General features: G+C 30.2%; 2 protein-coding genes across 3 annotated transcripts in view; both read right to left on the bottom strand.

The window, feature by feature from the left end:
- Positions 1 to 10,886, bottom strand: part of LOC129908202 (uncharacterized) — an 80,594-nt gene extending 69,708 nt beyond the window's left edge. For both annotated transcript variants that reach the window (XM_055984558.1, XM_055984560.1), the window contains exon 1: positions 10,769 to 10,886. The gene's annotated coding sequence lies outside the window, so the exon portion shown is untranslated. The remainder of the gene's footprint in view (positions 1 to 10,768) is intronic.
- On the bottom strand, positions 10,647 to 15,500 carry LOC129908212 (probable methylthioribulose-1-phosphate dehydratase). Its single transcript, XM_055984572.1, has 6 exons — positions 15,344 to 15,500; positions 15,185 to 15,279; positions 14,999 to 15,112; positions 11,424 to 11,577; positions 11,165 to 11,367; positions 10,647 to 11,052 (listed from the first exon to the last, which is right to left on the bottom strand). Exons 1-6 carry the CDS (start codon positions 15,368 to 15,370, stop codon positions 10,971 to 10,973), a joined length of 675 nt encoding a protein of 224 aa, XP_055840547.1. The 5' UTR covers positions 15,371 to 15,500; the 3' UTR covers positions 10,647 to 10,970.
- Between the last annotated feature and the right edge of the window lie 3,156 nt (positions 15,501 to 18,656).

Genomic DNA, 18,656 nt, shown 5'->3' with positions numbered 1-18,656 from the left:
GTTTTGTATGGATTTAAGATCCAAATGATTTTTTTTTTAAACTCTTTTTTAACCTCTTCTAAAGGCAAATTAAATATTTAAGCAAGCTTAGGTCATTTAAAATAACCTTCGAAAATCAATTTAAGAAAATCTAATAAATATAACTGAATATATTTTATATTTTAAACCGCTGATAAATACCTGAAAGCTGATTAAACCAGAGCCGAATATTATAAAATCCTTAGTAAAAGTCCGATCAATTTAGACCTCCGAGGTTACATTAATTCCCAGCAAGCTGAAAATTGGTTGGATTGTTGGAAACACCATAAATTTAATCTAAAGTTTAAAAATTTCATAGCTATTGCACATTTTAATTAAAAAAAACTTAGGTCGCCAACTTTCTTAAAATTATTCCCCTTAGAAGAGAATATTTTTAAGAAAGTTGGCCGGGAAACCGACGAAGCTACGAATAACAGAGTTACGGGCGACAGAGTTACGAGCGTCAAAGTTACGCGAAACCGAAGTTACGAAAAACTAGAGTTACGAATTCTAAAGTTATGTTAAGCTATGACATGAGGAACGATATGGAATTATGGAAATACAAACAAGAGATTAACATTTTTCTCATTGGTCAGCACTAAATGAGTAAAGCGAAAATGGGTGTTATTTAATCTTGTAAAATTTTGATTGGATAGGTATAGATACACATTATATGGTTTTGTTTTTGTGAGAAGATCGCAAAAACGTTGAAATAGAAAAAAAAACATATGTATACTTATGTAAGTTTGGGGGACATAATTGAAATTAACTTCTTATTTGTAGAACTAATATTGCACCTACGTATCGATATTCTCTTATTTATGTTTCCATAATTCCATATCGTTCCTCGCAATTGTTGCCAACCCAAAAATCACATGTCATAGCTTAAAATAACTTTAGAATTCGTAACTCTAGTTTTTCGTAACTTCGGTTTCGCGTAACTTTGACGGCCGTAACTCTGTCGCCCGTAACTCTGTTATTCGTAACTCCGTTACCATTTCAAGTTGGCCACATAATTTTCTATAGATTTATTTTATACCGCAGGTGTTTAAAATTTTTCATAAAATACTTTATTTAAATTTTGCATCGAAAAACAGATTTCAATTTTTTTTTAAGGAAAATGTGCAATAGCTATGAAATTTTGAAATTGTTTATGTTTATGTTTTATCCAATTATTGTAGAAAATTATAAAAAAAATGAAATACATAAAATTCATTCATTAGTGGTTGCAGCGAACGAAAACATAAGATGATATAAAATTTAAAATACACTGAACGAAAAAAAGCCAATATTTTATGAACTGGTTGCAATAGAACTTTTTTCTATATGTTTTTAGAACAGTTATAAGTGTAGCTATTTGCCGTTTTTGGGTTGTCCATTCTCTATAGGACACTCTGTATATATTCAGACCTATTCTAAACAAAAATTCCCAGGGAAATGGTTTCGGGAGGAAGGCCCCAATCGGAAAAATGGTGAAAATTTCCATTTTTTTTTTGCTTTCACCATATTCTAAACCATTGAAGAACGAAATTCAAGCTAAAAAAATAATGAAAATTTAGGAACTTTTCAGTAGGGAATTTTTTTTTCAGAATAGGCCTGATTATGATTATTACAACTCAACTTAAAATTTTTGAATCGTTATACCTTAGAAACGGTAGGTCTTAGGAAAAAAAGTGTCATGGCCCTTTTTATATATAATAGTCTGGTCTACAATTTTTGCATTGAAAATTTTTTGATAAAACTTACCGTTTTGTTGAAAATCATGAAAAACCAGTTTTTGTGACCTTTGACCCCAAGTAAATTTTTTTCCAGGTCTCGGATCGATGAAGACTTTTTAGATTTAATTTATGATGGTGTTTCCAACAATCCTATCAATTTTCAGCTTGCTGGGAATTTATGCAACCTCACCCCCTTATTTTAGTCTAATTTGACCGGACTATAAGTGATCTAAAGCATTTCTTTAATTAGTATTGCAGTTTGAAATTTCAAAAAAATGTCTAAAGTAGCATAATTTTGTTTAATATTTTCTGTTACGCCAAAAATATTTTATTCAAATTATTCAATCGAAGTACTTGTATACATTACACTATATTTTAAGGACAGGATGGTCTTAATTGGTGAAGACTTAAGGCTAAACAAAAGCAAACGAATCGCACACAGTTTTCGTTTGGTTATTCTTAGAACTCTTCGGAACTGTTCGATTCGAAATGCAAAACGAACAATTTTTAATATTTTTAATTAAAATAGCACATTTTCAAGTTTATGCCTACTATCAAAACTTTTGTAAAAAAAATCTCGCAATTCGGAAAAGAAAGTGGTTGCTTTACTCAATCCTTTTTTTGTTTTATGGAGCCGGTTGTTGAACTACAATCAGAAAATGTAAGTTAATAGGTACCTACTTTATATTATTAATATTATTCCATGGATATTAAATCCAGTGTGCGAAACTAAATGCTAAAATAAGCAAGTAAAATTAAAGGTTTGCGACCAAATCCTTAAAAATAAAATTTTAAAAAATTATCTGAAATACCTAAATATTCATTTCGGGGTAAAAGCATTACACAAAATGTTTATTACATTTTTTTTTATGAGCTTTCACAATTTTTGTTTATTTCATAGGATGATTTTGTATTTTTACAAAGGTCATCATGAAAATTTACCTTTACTCATAAAAATGGGTTTAATCCTGAAAACATGAATTTCGTAGAAAAGTGAATAACAAAAAAAAATATAATAATTTTTGTTCATATCATAGAATTTTTATGGATGGTCATGGTATTATTATAATCATCCTTCTTTTTGGAATTTTTATCACCATTATACTGTTAATATCGAAGGATAACATAAGTATCATAGGCGGCGGCGGCGGACAGCAATAGAGCGGACAAAAAAAAAGCAACGCAAATTGGTGCCAATAAACTTGGTTGAATGAAAGGACTGTGCACTGTGCTGTGCGGTGTGTGGCGTCAATCAGCATTTTATACGAGGTTGTTTCAGTTCAGTTGTATATTTGAATGATATGAAGTTGACATCATCATTAAGGAATAAGCTATAAATATCAGCATGGCCATCTGGGTTATTTTTTTTTTTTTTTCAATAAAATAATAAAGAGAAATTATATTAGACGACCATTTAGAATCAGACAGTATGTCTTTTATTGTGGAGTCATGTAGATTGTCGGTTATATGAAAAACAACCCCTTAACTGCCTTATTACTAAGTTTTTGAATGGGATTTGATAAAAATAATTCGATATATTAACAAGTTCGGTAAAAATTAAATTCGAACTTAGCATATTCATCACCCCTGTTGTGATAAAAAAATTTTGTATGAAAAAAACAAAGATAACTAATAGTTCTTCAACTTTTATAACAACAATTTTTTGATAAAAGTTAAAGTCATGGTCAATATTAAAAAATTTGATCATAGCATTTTACGAAATTTATTATACAGGGTGTCCCAAAAGTTAACGTCGAAATGAAAATGGTAGATAGGGTAGGTGGTGACAGTTATCAGAAAAATAATAAAAAAAATCGCAGCCATATATTTTGTGAGTTATGGGCATTTGAAAAAAAGTCGAAAAAATGGTCACCCTGTGACGGTTTTTCATGTGCCGTGACTACAAATCTTAAGTTTTCTCATTTTTTTCTTTTGCTACGCAACCTTAAATAACCCTGCTACCAAATGCATTCAAAAATTTTAACTCATCTTCATCAGGTTTAAAGCAAATATTAATTTTTTGCCCAACTAAGTACTAAAAATTTTTACATGACTCTAATTCAATGAACCGTAGTGTAAAAAAATGCTGTACGATGTTTCGGCAAGTTACTTTAAAAGTTGGTGTGTTCAATTCTCTTTTCAAAATGGTATAACATTGTTGAGAATATTCCATAAATAACCGAGATAATATTTTTTTTCTTAAGAAATCTGACTTTTTTATTAGGTAATTTTCCCATATTATTTAAGTTTTTGTGTTCTGAAAGATTCTGAAAGGGTACAAAACTTAAATAATATGGGAAAACTACCTAATAAAAAAGTCGGATTTCTTAAGAAAAAAAATATTATCTCGGTTATTTATGGAATATTCTCAACAATGTTATACCATTTTGAAAAGAGAATTGAACACACCAACTTTTAAAGTAACACGGCACATGAAAAACCGTCACAGGGTGACCATTTTTTCGACTTTTTTTCAAATGCCCATAACTCACAAAATATATGGCTGCGATTTTTTTTATTATTTTTCTGATAACTGTCACCACCTATTCTATCTACCGTTATCGTTTCGACGTTAACTTTTGGGACACCCTGTATACATATATTTCCTAAATGGTATAGGTTTTAGAGAAAAAAGTTACTTAACATATTTCGTGGGAAATAAAGTTTACTACAACTTTGTCTCATAACATTTTTCTCTAACACCAAAATTAGCCGAACTATAAGTGAAAGTCGAAAAACGGTTCAAAACAAAATGGCGCCCAAAGTTGTATCGTTATTTTTGTGAAAAATAGGGTGTTTAGTTTCGGTGCTAATGTTCGTTCATATCACTGGTATGCAAAATTTAACTTTTTTTTTCTAGTTCAAATAATTTTTTGATATTATGAAAGATTAGACTTTTCTGAATCTAAATCTGGTTTCAGAAAAATTCTATCAGGTACCATTTTTATAAAAATGATTTTTGAAAAATGTGAGTAGTTTCTAAAAAACCACCCTTTTGGATTCATTTGAACTTGTATAAAATTAAAACTATTTGTCGCATTGAGCTCAAATTTTGAGGACTTATTTATATATTTATATAAATATGACCTATCGATTGACACCAAATATGTTCTTTTACATTCATGTTTACTCATTTTTTAAAATACTGATTGACAAAAAAAGCAGACATTTCGAGATCCTTCACTTTTTAGTAAATCCTACATGAACAATAGCAGCTTAGTTAAGGAAAATGTAAAATATTAATGCCCATTATGTTTAAAAAGTCAAATATGTAAAGAAAACCAAAATAAAATACATTAAACAAAATTTGTACGTGTTTTGTAATTTTATATACCTACTATTTTTCTATTTAGAAATATCTTATTTGTAATAAACCATTCGATAAACTACCTTGTAAAGCTTCAGATTTGTTTCTACTAGAAACAATAGTACACTTTTCTTATAGTTTTTGATGTGCTGAGTTAGAATCCGAAGTCAAAAAAATACTATTACGTCAGGATGATATTCGCATTAAACAAAATCAAGTTTTTTTTTTAGAAAATCTCAAAAAAACTACTTTATCTCAAAAACCAGAGCTGACCGAGAGTTTTTGAGTTCGGATTCAAAATCAGCACACTAAAGTCCATTAGAAAAGTATACTTTTGTTCTAGGGAGAAAGATATAGATTAATTTTTAGAGATCAGTTTCTTTATGGTAAGATATTCCAAACCTTCTAAACTTACTTAAATTTAGATATCTTGGAGCAGAAAAGAGATATTGAGAAGATTGAAATTGAATTTGAAAGAAAAAAATAAGTTCTGTCATAAACCGTATCAATTTTAATTGTAAAAGATTACATTGTGCCAAAATATTTCTTCGAAAACAGCAACAAAATAGGTTTTTGAGATTTTCTAACGGGAATATCTAAAAAAACGTGACGTGCTAGGTCAATTCTGGGGTCGAACTACGGCATACGTTCGTTAACGTATGGTTACTATGTGTCCCTATCTTTTTCTACTAAATAAATAGAGAGAGCAATAAACAAAACGTTAACGTATGATCGTAATCGTGTGCGGTAATTCGACCCCTGACTTCAGATTCGGAATCAGCATACAAAAATCCTTTAGAAAAGTTTATTTTTTTTTAAAGGAGGATTTCCTTGCAGACCAGTGTATTTAAAGCCCGAATTATTTCTCAGACCTACAACCAAATACAATTTGGCTGGACTAATAAGAGATAAGACTGTAATTGTAAAATAGCGTTCATATTGCATCGAAAAACATTGGAAGATTGGGACATTACTCGACACAGGTGGGACATTTGTACAGTTAATTTATTGTGTCCCTAGACAAAATGAATAAGGCTTTCCAAAGTCTTTTAGTTAAAATATGCCCACTTACTTATTTTTGAAATAGGACAAGATTTTTTTTCCGTCACGGGTGGGACAGAAAAAAAAGTGATTTTGAGACCATACTCGGGTCTTACAAAATGTCTGAGAATTTATTTCAAATTTATATTTAAATCCTATTGTATCATAAACAACCTACATAAAAAAGATTGCCTTTATACAAAAAATACGAGTTATTTTTATTACGGGCTGGACAAATTTTTTGTTTAATTATTTATTTTTGAACACATTCTCAAAAATTCGACTCAATGGTCAACACATTGGGCGCATTCACAAACCTAGGTGCTACGTAGCGACTCGTTCTGATTGGCTGAAAATAGCTAAGAAATTAGTTGAAATTTCCCCTCCGACGTAGGTGAAAAATTTTCAGCTTCAAAGCTAGCTGACATTTCTCAGTCAGCTGTTTGATGGAAACAAATTCTATTTGAATTTTAAATTTGGTGGAATTGATGAAAAAAGCATATAAAATAAAATTAATTGTGTAGTATGTGAATATAAATCAGGAAATTGAGGAATTTGAAAGAAAAAAAGCCATTTAAACCACTCAAAACACATTTTTTTTTTTATTGCATCTGTCACCTAGCTTTGTAGTGCAAATTCGCATTCCAAAAGCTAGTTGAAACTCGACTACGTAGCACCTAGGTTTGTGAATGCGCCCATTTACTATCTGACATAACAACAAAAAACTTTTCTTCACTCTGGCATCGCGCCGTCGTGAATGTCAAATGTGTGATCACCACGACCGACATGACAAACTTAAGAAGGACTTCAACGCGTTGATCGACTTTGCTAAAGGTGTAATCCAAACTTTAAACTAGAACTACTCTCTTCTCTTGGATGACTGTCGTAAAAATGACGACAAAATATTTCCCAAGGGTCAAAAAAATCAGCAAAAAAGCAAAAATGCTGTCAATGCACTGACGTATACGATATACGAAGATAGTATAGCAAAATTTTAAACGATTTAGTAAAATGCAAAAACCATTTTAGTAAGTTAAAAAGCAGTCTGTTTTTGTTTAACTTAATAACATACTAAAACAACTTTAGAATTTTTACCCTCAAAAGTTATTTATTTGACTTAAAGTTTTTACTTGATTGAATGCAGTCTATATAACATTCCTGTTAAGGGGGGAAATCCCTCTGGACGACGGGTTTTTCAAGAATTTTTTTTGGAAATCTGAAAGCATTAATTAAAATTTGGAAAAATACATGATACTATTGACATCATGAAGTGTTAACACAATTTTTTTGAAGTAATAAAAAAACAAAATGGCGGCTCTACAGCCGTTTAAAGTTGATGCCTCGCGTTTGCGCCGTGCAATGTCCAGGTCCAGTAAATTATTTATAATCAAAAGAGAAATTTTTTTCCATTAGAATATATTTATACGTATTGCATGAACCTAAATTTAACAAAAAAAAGTGTAAAATAAAAATTAGAGACCAAAAAAACGAAAAAACACCATGTTTTTTATAAACAAATTGTAAAAAAAAATATTTATTGTGAAAATTATATTGAACTTTTAGTTGACGAGTAATTTACACTTTATTTCAAGTCGATAGCTCCATTAGTTTTTGAGTTACGTTGCACGGCGCGGAAAAAAACGTGTTTCGAGAAAAATTCGTTTAAAGTTTGCATTTTTGTACTGTGGTAGGCTCGGAACGCATGGGTTTCAGGACTATCTGTTGACTTTTGAGGCTTCATTTAAGGCTAAGACCACTAAAATAGTTTCTTCGGTTGATAAATGATTTTTTTAGGAAAAAAATTAATAATGAAAAAATAAAAAGAAATCCAGAGGGTTTTCCCCCCTTAAGAAGCTTTTAAATTGACATTTCACCTTAAAAACCACAATATGCAAATTCATACATATGTATTTTTCAAGTGTAAAAATCATTGATTTCTTTTTGGTTTGCCATATAAGCACCTAGAAAAGCTACATACTTAGTAAAATATATCCAAACATTTTTCAAAAGTAACAAATAAATACAAAATGATGGGAAATGATTTCTTTTTCAGTACCTACACGAACAAAAAAACTTTTTTCAAATGGTGTGTAGTGATTTTATGGATTTTCTGACTTATTTATTAACCAAGAAAATTTCCAGATCAAAAACATGGGTTAACTCATTTTCCTAATATTATTATCAATAACTCAGAATTGAATCATATAACTGTTGGATTTGATGCAAAGTCTGATGTATAAGGTTTACTGACTAATAAAACGCCAGGATTCAAAAAACGCCTTTTTGGACTCTATCAAAAATATTTTTGACTGCCTCAAGTTTATTTATGTAAATTCTTGGCTTTCACAATATTTTACAGCAAAAATATGCTCCTATTCGTATAAATCAATCATTTCAACTGTTTGCGAAAACTTAAAATTATTATAATTTATTTCAATAACTTACACTCGTATCTTTCAACACCACTCAAAAAATCAACAACATCACATCAAACACTGGGAACAAAATTATTTAAACAGTTTATCTTTAGCAATGTTTTGATTTAGACTACTTCCCCTGTTTTGTGCCATAAATTTATTATTGACTCAGAACAAAAAAAAAAAGATAAATTCAACATTACTTTGAAATAATTTTGTACACAAACGAGTACTATGTTAATATAGTTTTTATAAATCAGTTCAAGTTCTTTTATTAATTAATACCACCCTCTCCAATCTTAATAGCTCATTTTGATAAAAAAAAAAGACAAAAATATATTAAAATGATCAGCAACAATATTCTGTTTCGAATCTGAGGAAGTTTATTATTTTTAAAGGTTCTTGCACTTTGCGTTAGCGAGGGAGTTATAAACATTTAACTTGGGCGGTTTAATTTGAACTGTTTGTGTGGGGTTTTTGGGTAGTAATATGAGAGCTACATAGTTCCTCTTTTTTTTGTAAATTTTGAACTTCAGTTGAATATGAATTAACGTGATTCAGATTTCCTTTTTTTATTATTATTTTTTATTTGTTTCCTAATTTGTTAAGTTGTTAGAAATGTGTGAAAAGTTATGCCTTTTAAAATACAATTAGGAAGAATTTTGTATTTGATGCTGAATCATCTCCCGAAATTATCGGCTTTGGTAAAATGATGAGGCTATTGACCAAGATACGTAATTATGCTTTGGGCAATGGATCAAGTTTTAAGAATGGCATACACAACGTCTGGTACGGAACCTTATGTAAATATGTTTACCTTGACGTTTTTCGGTGAAAAAAAAAAAATAGTTTTAATAGTTGTTAATAGCTTTTAGTGTGAACACGACTAACAGTTTCACTAATAAAGAACCAAACACAGGTTTATCTTAAAAAAAAAAACTTTTTACTCGTATGGGCTCGGATTGATTAAATTTTTGATTTTTAATTTCAGTTAGAAAATATAAGATTGCTTAATTTTATCGACCGAGCTAAAAGTCTTAAATTTCATACGAATTTCCACAACTTATAAGGTTTGAAAAAGGATCAAAAGGAAAAAACCAGTAGAAATACTGCAAAAGGCTCATCTGAAGTGCTGCAATTGATGTGCTCATTCCCTCGGTTTGTAGAAGAATGCAAGCATACACCTTTAACAAAAAACAGTCTCATGAATCTATTCTGCTCAGGACTAGAACTTCTGATAGAGTTTTCCATCAGCGGAGGATCTGGAGAAAACACCTTTTTCAAGCTTCTTATCAAAGGCGTAGAAAGTTACACATACGCCACAGTGACCCGTTTAGTTAAATCACAAAAAATAACAAAAAGAAAATGAATCATCGACTGAATAAAAAGACTCTAGGCTACTTTTACTTGCGATATAGGAACTATAAACATTACGATGATAGAGAATGCCAAAAAAAAAGTTGGTCTCGAAAGTCCGTCTGTCTGTATAAGGAGCTACAGCCTATGGGCCGATCCACTTCAAACTTGGTATGTAGCAGTTTTTGAATCCAGTACAGAAGAGTTTTTGGAATTTTTTTTTTACCAAAACGGTACCTATCATATACCAATTTTATAAAAAAAAGTTTTAAAAAATAATAAACTAAAAAATATTACAATTTCAGAAACTTTAAACAGGCTTTTCCACAGAATCAAAATGTTTAAGCTATGCCGATTTTCTTAAACGTGGCGATAAAGATTTTTTGCAACTAATAATTTATATGAAATCTTCGAAAAGAAATTTTTAATTTTTTTGTATTTCATTAGTTCTGCAAACTTATTGAAATATTCAAATGCAGAAAATGTAGTCATATATTTTTTTTTTTTTAACATTCATACAACTGTTTTAAATTATTTTTCTAAAAATAAAATACAAACAAAATTTTATACAAATCAGTTTGTCTAATAGCTTTTAATGCATTGAATTTATTTGTCCGTTTAGATAGTTTTAAAAGATATTTCTGCTTCTACGTTAAACTAAACAATAATATTGCCCAGACACACATAAACAATGAATTTTTGTTTGCTTCAATAAAATAAATACTGTTAAAATGATGTACTCTTCTTGTTAAAAGCAAATTCAAATTAACACAAAAACACAGACAAAAATCAAAGAGAACATTTTTTTAATATATATTTTTTTAACAAAATAAACTGCAAAAGAGGTTAACAAGTTGTGTAACATGAGAAGTATTTAAAAAAAAAAAAAGAGAAACAAAAAGTCGACATACCGTTGGAAAATTTATATGAATCTCAATATCGACTTCACTTTTTCATTAAATTGAATATAAATGCATTTCTGCTTATAGAAAGTTTACTTCATTTTTTGTTTTTTTGAAAACAACAAAAAGAAGAAATCTTTTTAAAAAGTTACAAAGAAGATAAAAAGAATACAAAGAAAAAAAAAATCACAGCCACTTTATGCCGGCACGTTTACAAATTAATTTTCTCAGGATCAAGACCACACTTCCTCATCTCGACGGCAACTGAAAACAAATAATCATAGCATTCGGCCCTGAAAGCAAGAAAAAATTAAAAAAAATTTAAACAAAAACGAAGAATCAAAACAAACATAAATTTAAGAGATACATAGTTCTCCCTAGGAGGAAGATGTTATCACAACTCACATTGTTTTGGCTTTTTGCCAACTATTACCCCACACGTAGACGCCGTGACGTCGAACCAAGATTGCACTACAGCCGGGATATTTCATCATGGCAGCGTACATCGAATCGGCGAGGTCTTTTTCATGCGGTGTATTGTCGATAATGGGAACAACAAGTTGTTCATCGTAACGCAAGTGACGCATCTTTTCGTCATCATAGATTCCCTGCGAATTAAAGAATTGTATAAAAGGCTAATTCTAAAGATTCTTATTGGATTTACTTTAATCATTTCCAAATGAGTGCAACGGAATTCATCGCCAGGCCAGAGGAGAGTGGCCATGACAGCATGTTGGGAATGGGTGTGTATAACTGCCTCTGCTCCACGATGCCGGTAAGACAGCATGAACAAAGGAGTACATTGGCTCTTGGTTAACCTAGAATTCAAATTTAAAATTAAAATTTATATTTATTGTGACTTATTTTTGATTGTAATACAGTACTTATGTTTGAAATAAATTGGTATTAAAAAAAAAATGACTTGATAATTTTTAGTGCTGCTCAAGGAATTTACGAATTTTTCAAGTTGTGTAGGTTTTCTTAAAACTAGGTATGTATAAAGACAAACAACACAACTTAAAACTAAAAAAACAAAAAAAAAAAAAACTAAAAAGTTATTAAAATAAAAAAAGTGCTTGTGTTTTTGTCAATTCATTAAGTGAAATGCCTAAAGTTTAACAAAAGGAATAATTTATCATAAATTGTATTAATATCAGAAGTGCGTTCTTTTATATTCCGTTCCTAAATGAGAAAAAAGTTACGAAATGTAATATTGTGACGTCACAACATCGTTCCTAAATGCAATGTTAAAGTTTCAAATAGTTACATTTTGTAACTTTTTCCAACTCAGCTTCTGGACTAGAGTTTCAGTGTTAATGTATCAAACACGACTAAATGGGGAAGAGACTGGAAGATGTCAGAAGAGAATTTTTTATATGTTTTCATATTTGAAATTATTTAATGCATATTTTTATTTCAATTTGCTAAGATTTCAATTTGAAAGAATTATTTCAGTACCAAATTAATTCTTTCTTGTTTATTCATTCATAAAATTGATATCAAACAATTTTGTTTTGACAAATCAACAAAATGTAACATTAGTCGTTCCTAAATAAAAGTTGAAATTTTTTAACAAAATCTATCAAAAACTACAACGAAGATTTTTTGACACAACAACCAAAGTTATATATAATCTTTGAACAACAACAACATCTTGAAGGTGCTACCACCAAGTGTTTATGGCTAGAGTTACAGTGCTGTTTCACGGATGCCAATCCGATCATCAGACTCCTTTTTATTCCATTTTGTGTGTAGTGCTTGGTCTAGTAATTTTTTCATTTGATTTGAAAAACTTCTTCCGTCACACTTGAGTATTGAACCTAGACCAAGCGAGTTCAGAAGCCAGTACACTACGCACTGCGCTACCTCACCCACATGATTAGCTTCACCCAATTGCAGGTTTTCTTAGTTTATCAACACAAATGGATAGACTTAGCATTTTTACTAGCTCCTTCAAGTATGATTATTGTTATTCGGCACTTTCATGTTTTTCTCCATACTCTTAGGCACAGCAACAATTCGTTTGCGTATAAAAAAACCAAAGTTAACTTTATATAAAACTTTTTATAAAAGGACGGGCCACAGTGGTCACAGTGCACTTCAATTTCCTGCAAAAGTTTCAAAGAACCCCGCACACTTTGTATGGGAAGTAGCCCTCGGTGTAATTGTCTGAACCTCAAAAAACATGTTTGTTTCTTTTTTGAAGCAATCTCGAAAACCTGACGTGATAGGGCAAAATAGACTTCGAATTTGGTTTCAGCGACCCGAAAAACATAAAATTAACATAGTCGCACAAAAAATTTTTTGAGGCTGTGACATTTTTTGAGGTTATCTTGAAAACTTGACGTGATGGGGCAAAATGGACTTCGGATTCGGTTTCAGCAACCCTAAAAACCTCTAGATTCCACTAAAAAATAGGGGTAAACACAATATAGAGAGTTACTATTCCTTATAAAAGTTTTGAAATAGAAAACCCGTTATCTTAAAAACTGTCCATTTTTCGACTTTCTGCGTATATCGCTTCAGGGGCTTCACTTCCCATACAAAATGTGCGTGATGCTTTAAAATACACCAGCGTTCCCACCGGTGGCCATACAAAACAGAAAATTCTACTTCATGAAAGTACTATAGGAATATATTTATATAATGGTTGATATACTCCATAATATCTATTTTTTCATAGATGACGTTTCTTTTCACTTGCTGGTTTGCTGGACCAATTCCCATATATTTTTCGGATTCATCATATATAATTGAGTTTCTATACCATTTTCCTCCAAGTTGAAATTGCTTAGCTACTGTGGAGGGGATTTTGAACCAAGAAGTAAAGCCATACTGCTATAAGCCGAATAACACTATGTTACAAAATAAAAAAACATGTTAATTATCTTTGAAGTGACCTACCAGAGGTTGTAGGTATGAATGAGTGCATCATATTATGATACTTGAAATTTGTCATGCATCCTCAAAATCTCAAGTTATCGTCAAAAAAAACTGTGTTTCAAAGTGTTCAGTCTTCAACAATTTTTACTAACGACCATATTATTCACTCTGGATTTAGCTTAATTTTAATTTTAAATCCAATCGCTCAAATCCGAATTTCATAAATCCAAGGATTTAATTTTTTGTTCATATTAATCATTCAAAAAAATTATGTGATTATTCATTTTTCCTTCACAAAATACTTGACAAAACAACTGAACACTGTGAAAATGAATTTTACATCTGGATTGGATTTAAAAAATTGGATTTAACTAGTGGATATTATGGAAAAGGATTTATTTTTGACATTGTTTACATCCAGATGTATTTTTTAAACTAGTGAATAATATGGCCGTAAGTCATTCTTCGGCCAATTTGAAATTTTGTACAGTATTAAATAGAGAGAGGAGTATTGGTTGTTTTTGAAAATATTTTTTTTGTATATCCAAAACCATTTTTGATGTAGATTTTTTGGATTGAATCTCAAAGTTTAGCATTTCTTCTAAGTTTCTTAAAACTCGGAAACCGTTTTAGGCTACATCTTAAGTTTTGAAAATTTTTTTGATAAACAGTTTTGGTGTTTATGCTGGATCGAATTACCTTCTACTTATTAAAATCAGTTAGAAAGTGCGAAAGTAATGATTTTTTTACTCAAGGAAGCTATTTAAATTTATTGGGACAATGGGTGATATGCATAAAAATAGTAAATGCTTTTACTTGAAAAATTGTAAAGTATTAACTTTCTTATCAACATTTTGTGCATTATACTTATTAATCTCATATTGCTAGTATTTACTGTTTTTTATGCATACGTGCCAATATAAAAAATGAAAAACTAATTTCTCTGTTGATACTAATGGTAGAAAATTGTATATGGTCTTAATTTAAAAAAAAAAAATGTTATCTGAATCCGAAGTCAGTTTTGTCGAAACACTCAAATTTTTGAGTAAATTGCAAAAAACCATGAAAATCTGATCAAAATTGGTGATTTTTGCAATTTACTCTTTTGAGGGTGTTTGGGAAAAATGTTTTCGGATTCAGCACGTCAAAATACATACATTTAGGTAGGTCCGGTTAAAAGTATTGGCACTTTTTTTTGTGGTCATGTGACAAGAAAAAATGAACAGTATTTAAAAATTTATATCTGAGCAACCAAAAAAAAAACTTAATTTTTCAAACGTAGTTTCAAAGAATCAAATTGTTTCTAAAAATGCTTATTCCACTAAATAACCCCCTTCCCAAAATATTCCTACTTACTTTTTGTATTCAGGAGGTAATTGTATGTCCTTGCCATCGATGTCTTGGACAAATAAATCTTCTGGTTGAATACGTTCTTTTTGGACTCCAGATGGTGCAATATAGATTTCATGGCTTTAAATATTTAAAAAAATAAGAAAAATAGATACAACATTTGGGGAATCATTTATCCTGAACATGACTCACTCAAGTTTCATACTGATACCACCTCCGGTGCCAGTTACCCAACCCAAATGATAAAATTGACGACATAATTCTGGAATTAGTTTGCGAGGGTGTTCCTTCAATAAGAAGAAATCAAGAGTTGAAGAAAAAAAGGAAGTTCTATGAATTGTCTTTACTTACATCAGGTAAGTCCTTGTAGATAGACATATTGAGTATATTTTACGTAATCAATTAATAGAGATCGAGATAAAAACAGATAAACAAAAGAAGTTAAATTAATTTATTAAGTTCTTTTATTATGGTTTTATGTGTTGTTTGTCTTGAATTTTTAATGACGAACAGAAAAAACACACTGGTGCTCAAACTGTATGAAATGTCATTATTTGACAGTTGGGCTTTTAGGTGACATATGTCACATTGTGTAATGACCTTAAATGGGCACGTTCAAACACCTATCGGATAGGCTATCTGAGATACCCGTATCTGGAATATCTTTTTGAACAAAGAGGTATCCAGATAGCTTGCCCAAGCAGCTACTAAAAAAATATGTAAATATTGAGAAGAGGAAACTTTTTCTTTTGAGCAAATTACATTTTTTTTATTGTTGAATAGTACTTGCACAATCGCTTTGACTTTATTTCTTGCAATTTTTTTTTATTTTGAAGCTGAATAATCGCCCGAAAAGTAATCAAAATAAAAAAAAGCCAAATGTATATCAGCTGATCACTCGGATACCTGAGGTATACCAGAAATTCTGGGATACCTTCAGATTATTTTTTGACAGAAAATGGTTCGTTTCCTTGCTAATTTTTAACATTGTTTACAACAACAAAAAGCTATCCGATAGCTTTATGTTAGCTCTTTGAACGTGCCCAATGTTATGGGCCGTTTTGTAGACCTCTTTTAGGATTTTTAGTGGTCCGTGTGAAAAAAAATTGTAAAAAATATTATTTTCTAAACGGTAGATTATAGAGAGTTGATTTTTTTAATCAATATGCAAATTTTCTGTGTGGTTAGAAGGGGTATTGAAAAAATTCCAAAAAAAATTTCAAAACCAAGTTATGAACGATTTTCAAAAACTGAAAACTTCGATAAAAAGGTTATTATGGTTAGAACATTTTTTTTAATCATTTTCAAAGTTGCCATTTGGAAGTTAATGAAAAAAAAATTATGCGTCTTGCATATATGATTTTTTTGAAAAACACCTACTTTTTTAGGGTTATTTGTGGGTAGTTTTTTTTTTCGGTGTGGTCAAGCCTTTAAATTCCAAACCTTTTCGTATAGAAGAAAGGTAATAAGCTTTACAATAATCATGCCTATTACAGAAGACGCAGAAGATGCACTGCCGCGGGAGTGAGAGTCACTTTCACAAGATTTCGTATTACCGAAGACGCCGCCGGTGTGGAAGTGATAGAATGAAATTTTTGGCTATGTAATGTCGTTTTCTATTGACGAGATTCAGAATTAGATTTGTAAGCTGAAAGAGGGGGTGAAGAGGGGAAAAAGTGGAAAAATCTCTGATTTCATGATCTATTTGCGGCTTGAGATTGAAAAAAATGAATCTGAGATTCAAAAATCTGAATCTGGATTTTTATTAATAGCGTTTTCGTTTGGGAATTCTTAGAACTGTCCGGGACTGTCCAATCCGGAATGCCAAAAGATCAGAGTTGGATACTTTTTTTTTGATTCTGAAGTTTGGGTTTCTTTGTATTTGTGAAGCGTCAAATGCGAACGTCTGATGAAAGTTTTGTTTTGTTTATTTTTTTTATTATTATTAAGTTATCTTTTTTTTTGTTTTCTTCACTTTATTTAAATATAGTTTAAAGTTTGTGCATAGTTAAAAATCTTAAAATTGAGAAATGAACAACAAAGAATGACATTTCATTACTTTGACGTCTTAAGTGTGAACATTTGTGCGTGATTCTGGTTTTGATTCTGCCTCAAAATTCAGAATCGATTTTCTCTTCTTTTCAGAATTAGAATTGAGTGCCAAACGATCAGTTTCAGAATCGTTCGGAAGAATTCCGGATAGTCCCGGACGACCAAACGAAAACGCTATAAGATTCAAGCATACAAGCACACGCACTTTCACACACATTCCTCTGTTTGACATTTGTCTGAACATTTGTTGTTGTTTAAAAAAGGTTTTTTATACACACGATTTCGTACACAATTACAAAACTAGATTTCATATTCTATTTGCAGTGGAAAATCTGAGATTTTAACACAAAAATCTTAAAAGCAAATAGAAAACGACATAGTGTCAACAATGACATATCGATAATACAGTTCATCCCGGGGAATTCACAGATTGAAATTTAATTCGGTTTCGGATCGAGTAGATTCCCGGGGAGTGAGTCACTGCGTCTTCTGTAATAGGCATGAATATAAAATTTAATATAATTTGTCATAATATAAAAAATGGACTAAATCGAGATGGAATAAAAAATTTTTTTATTTTTTTTTTTATGAAATTGATGGCATTCAAAACATTCCAGCTTTTTTCTTAAGCCAGAACTATAATTGGCGCTCGCAACCGCACTCGACGGATGAAAACTTATGGAAAACAACAACAATTGACAGTAGCTTCCGACTCCATCCGCCAATTATAGTTCTGGCTTTAGATTTTGTACAAACATGATTGAGGTGAATATTAAAAGCTAAAATAATAAGTTTTCAGATGATATAAAATTTAATAGTTTGACATGTAAAAATATTTGACAATATGATGTTTAAAGAAAAAAGAACGTTAATTTTGTTCGTTTTTTTTTTTTTAATGAAAAATATGTGATTTCAAGTAATCATTTTTATACTTTTTACAAAATATAGGTTAGAGACTTAAGTTATGGTTTAATTCTTTATTTATTGAAGGTATAATTTTTGTTGTATTCTTTTGCATATACAAAATTTGATATAATAAGAAATTCTAATTATTAATTTACCTAATTAATTTTAATTAACTTTTTTATGCTTTTTTGTATATTTTTATTTTTATATTATTTAGCTTCAAGAATAATAAATTATCACGTTTATTATCGTCCGAAACCGATTTTACATACACTCCTGCTCAAAATAAACGCACACTTTTTTCTTCTTTAGTCATACCCCTACATCTTATTTAAAATGGCTTTTAAATTATTTGTTGTATTTTTTTGTGTTTGGTTATTATTAAGCAAGTCAGAAAAATGCTAAACTGCAACAGTATTATCAACCAAAAAAAAGATGAACCAAATTTAGCAATTTAAGGTCTGAAAACTGATATTAAAATAATTTTTGTTTTTTAAGAAAAAAAATTTTAAAAAATGGAAGCACGTGACAGTTCTTTCCAATAATTTTATTCAATTCTTGGCATTGTCTCCTCTAGCGCTTATGACAACTTGGAGTCATCTATTCATTCCACGAATTAACATTTGAAGGTTTTATTGTAACTTTTCTTTCACTCCAATTTTCTGTGGATCAAGAATGCTTGGAGGTGGATTTCGGCCGCAAATGC

This window comes from Episyrphus balteatus, chromosome 2 (genome assembly GCF_945859705.1).
Source record: "Episyrphus balteatus chromosome 2, idEpiBalt1.1, whole genome shotgun sequence".
NCBI lineage: Eukaryota > Metazoa > Arthropoda > Insecta > Diptera > Syrphidae > Episyrphus > Episyrphus balteatus.
Note: the sequence above shows the minus strand (reverse complement) of the source record. Positions and strands in the feature narration are given on the sequence as shown.

What these genes read in the sequence shown, in the direction of transcription:
- LOC129908212 (XM_055984572.1), bottom strand. Translation starts at nt 15,370, where the DNA reads ATGTCTATCTACAAGGACTTACCTGAT. An exon ending in TCTACAAGGACTTACCTGAT is followed by an intron (nt 15,280 to 15,343) that starts GTAAGTAAAGAC and finishes TTCTTATTGAAG; the next exon opens with GAACACCCTCGCAAACTAAT. An exon ending in GGTATCAGTATGAAACTTGA is followed by an intron (nt 15,113 to 15,184) that starts GTGAGTCATGTT and finishes AAATATTTAAAG; the next exon opens with CCATGAAATCTATATTGCAC.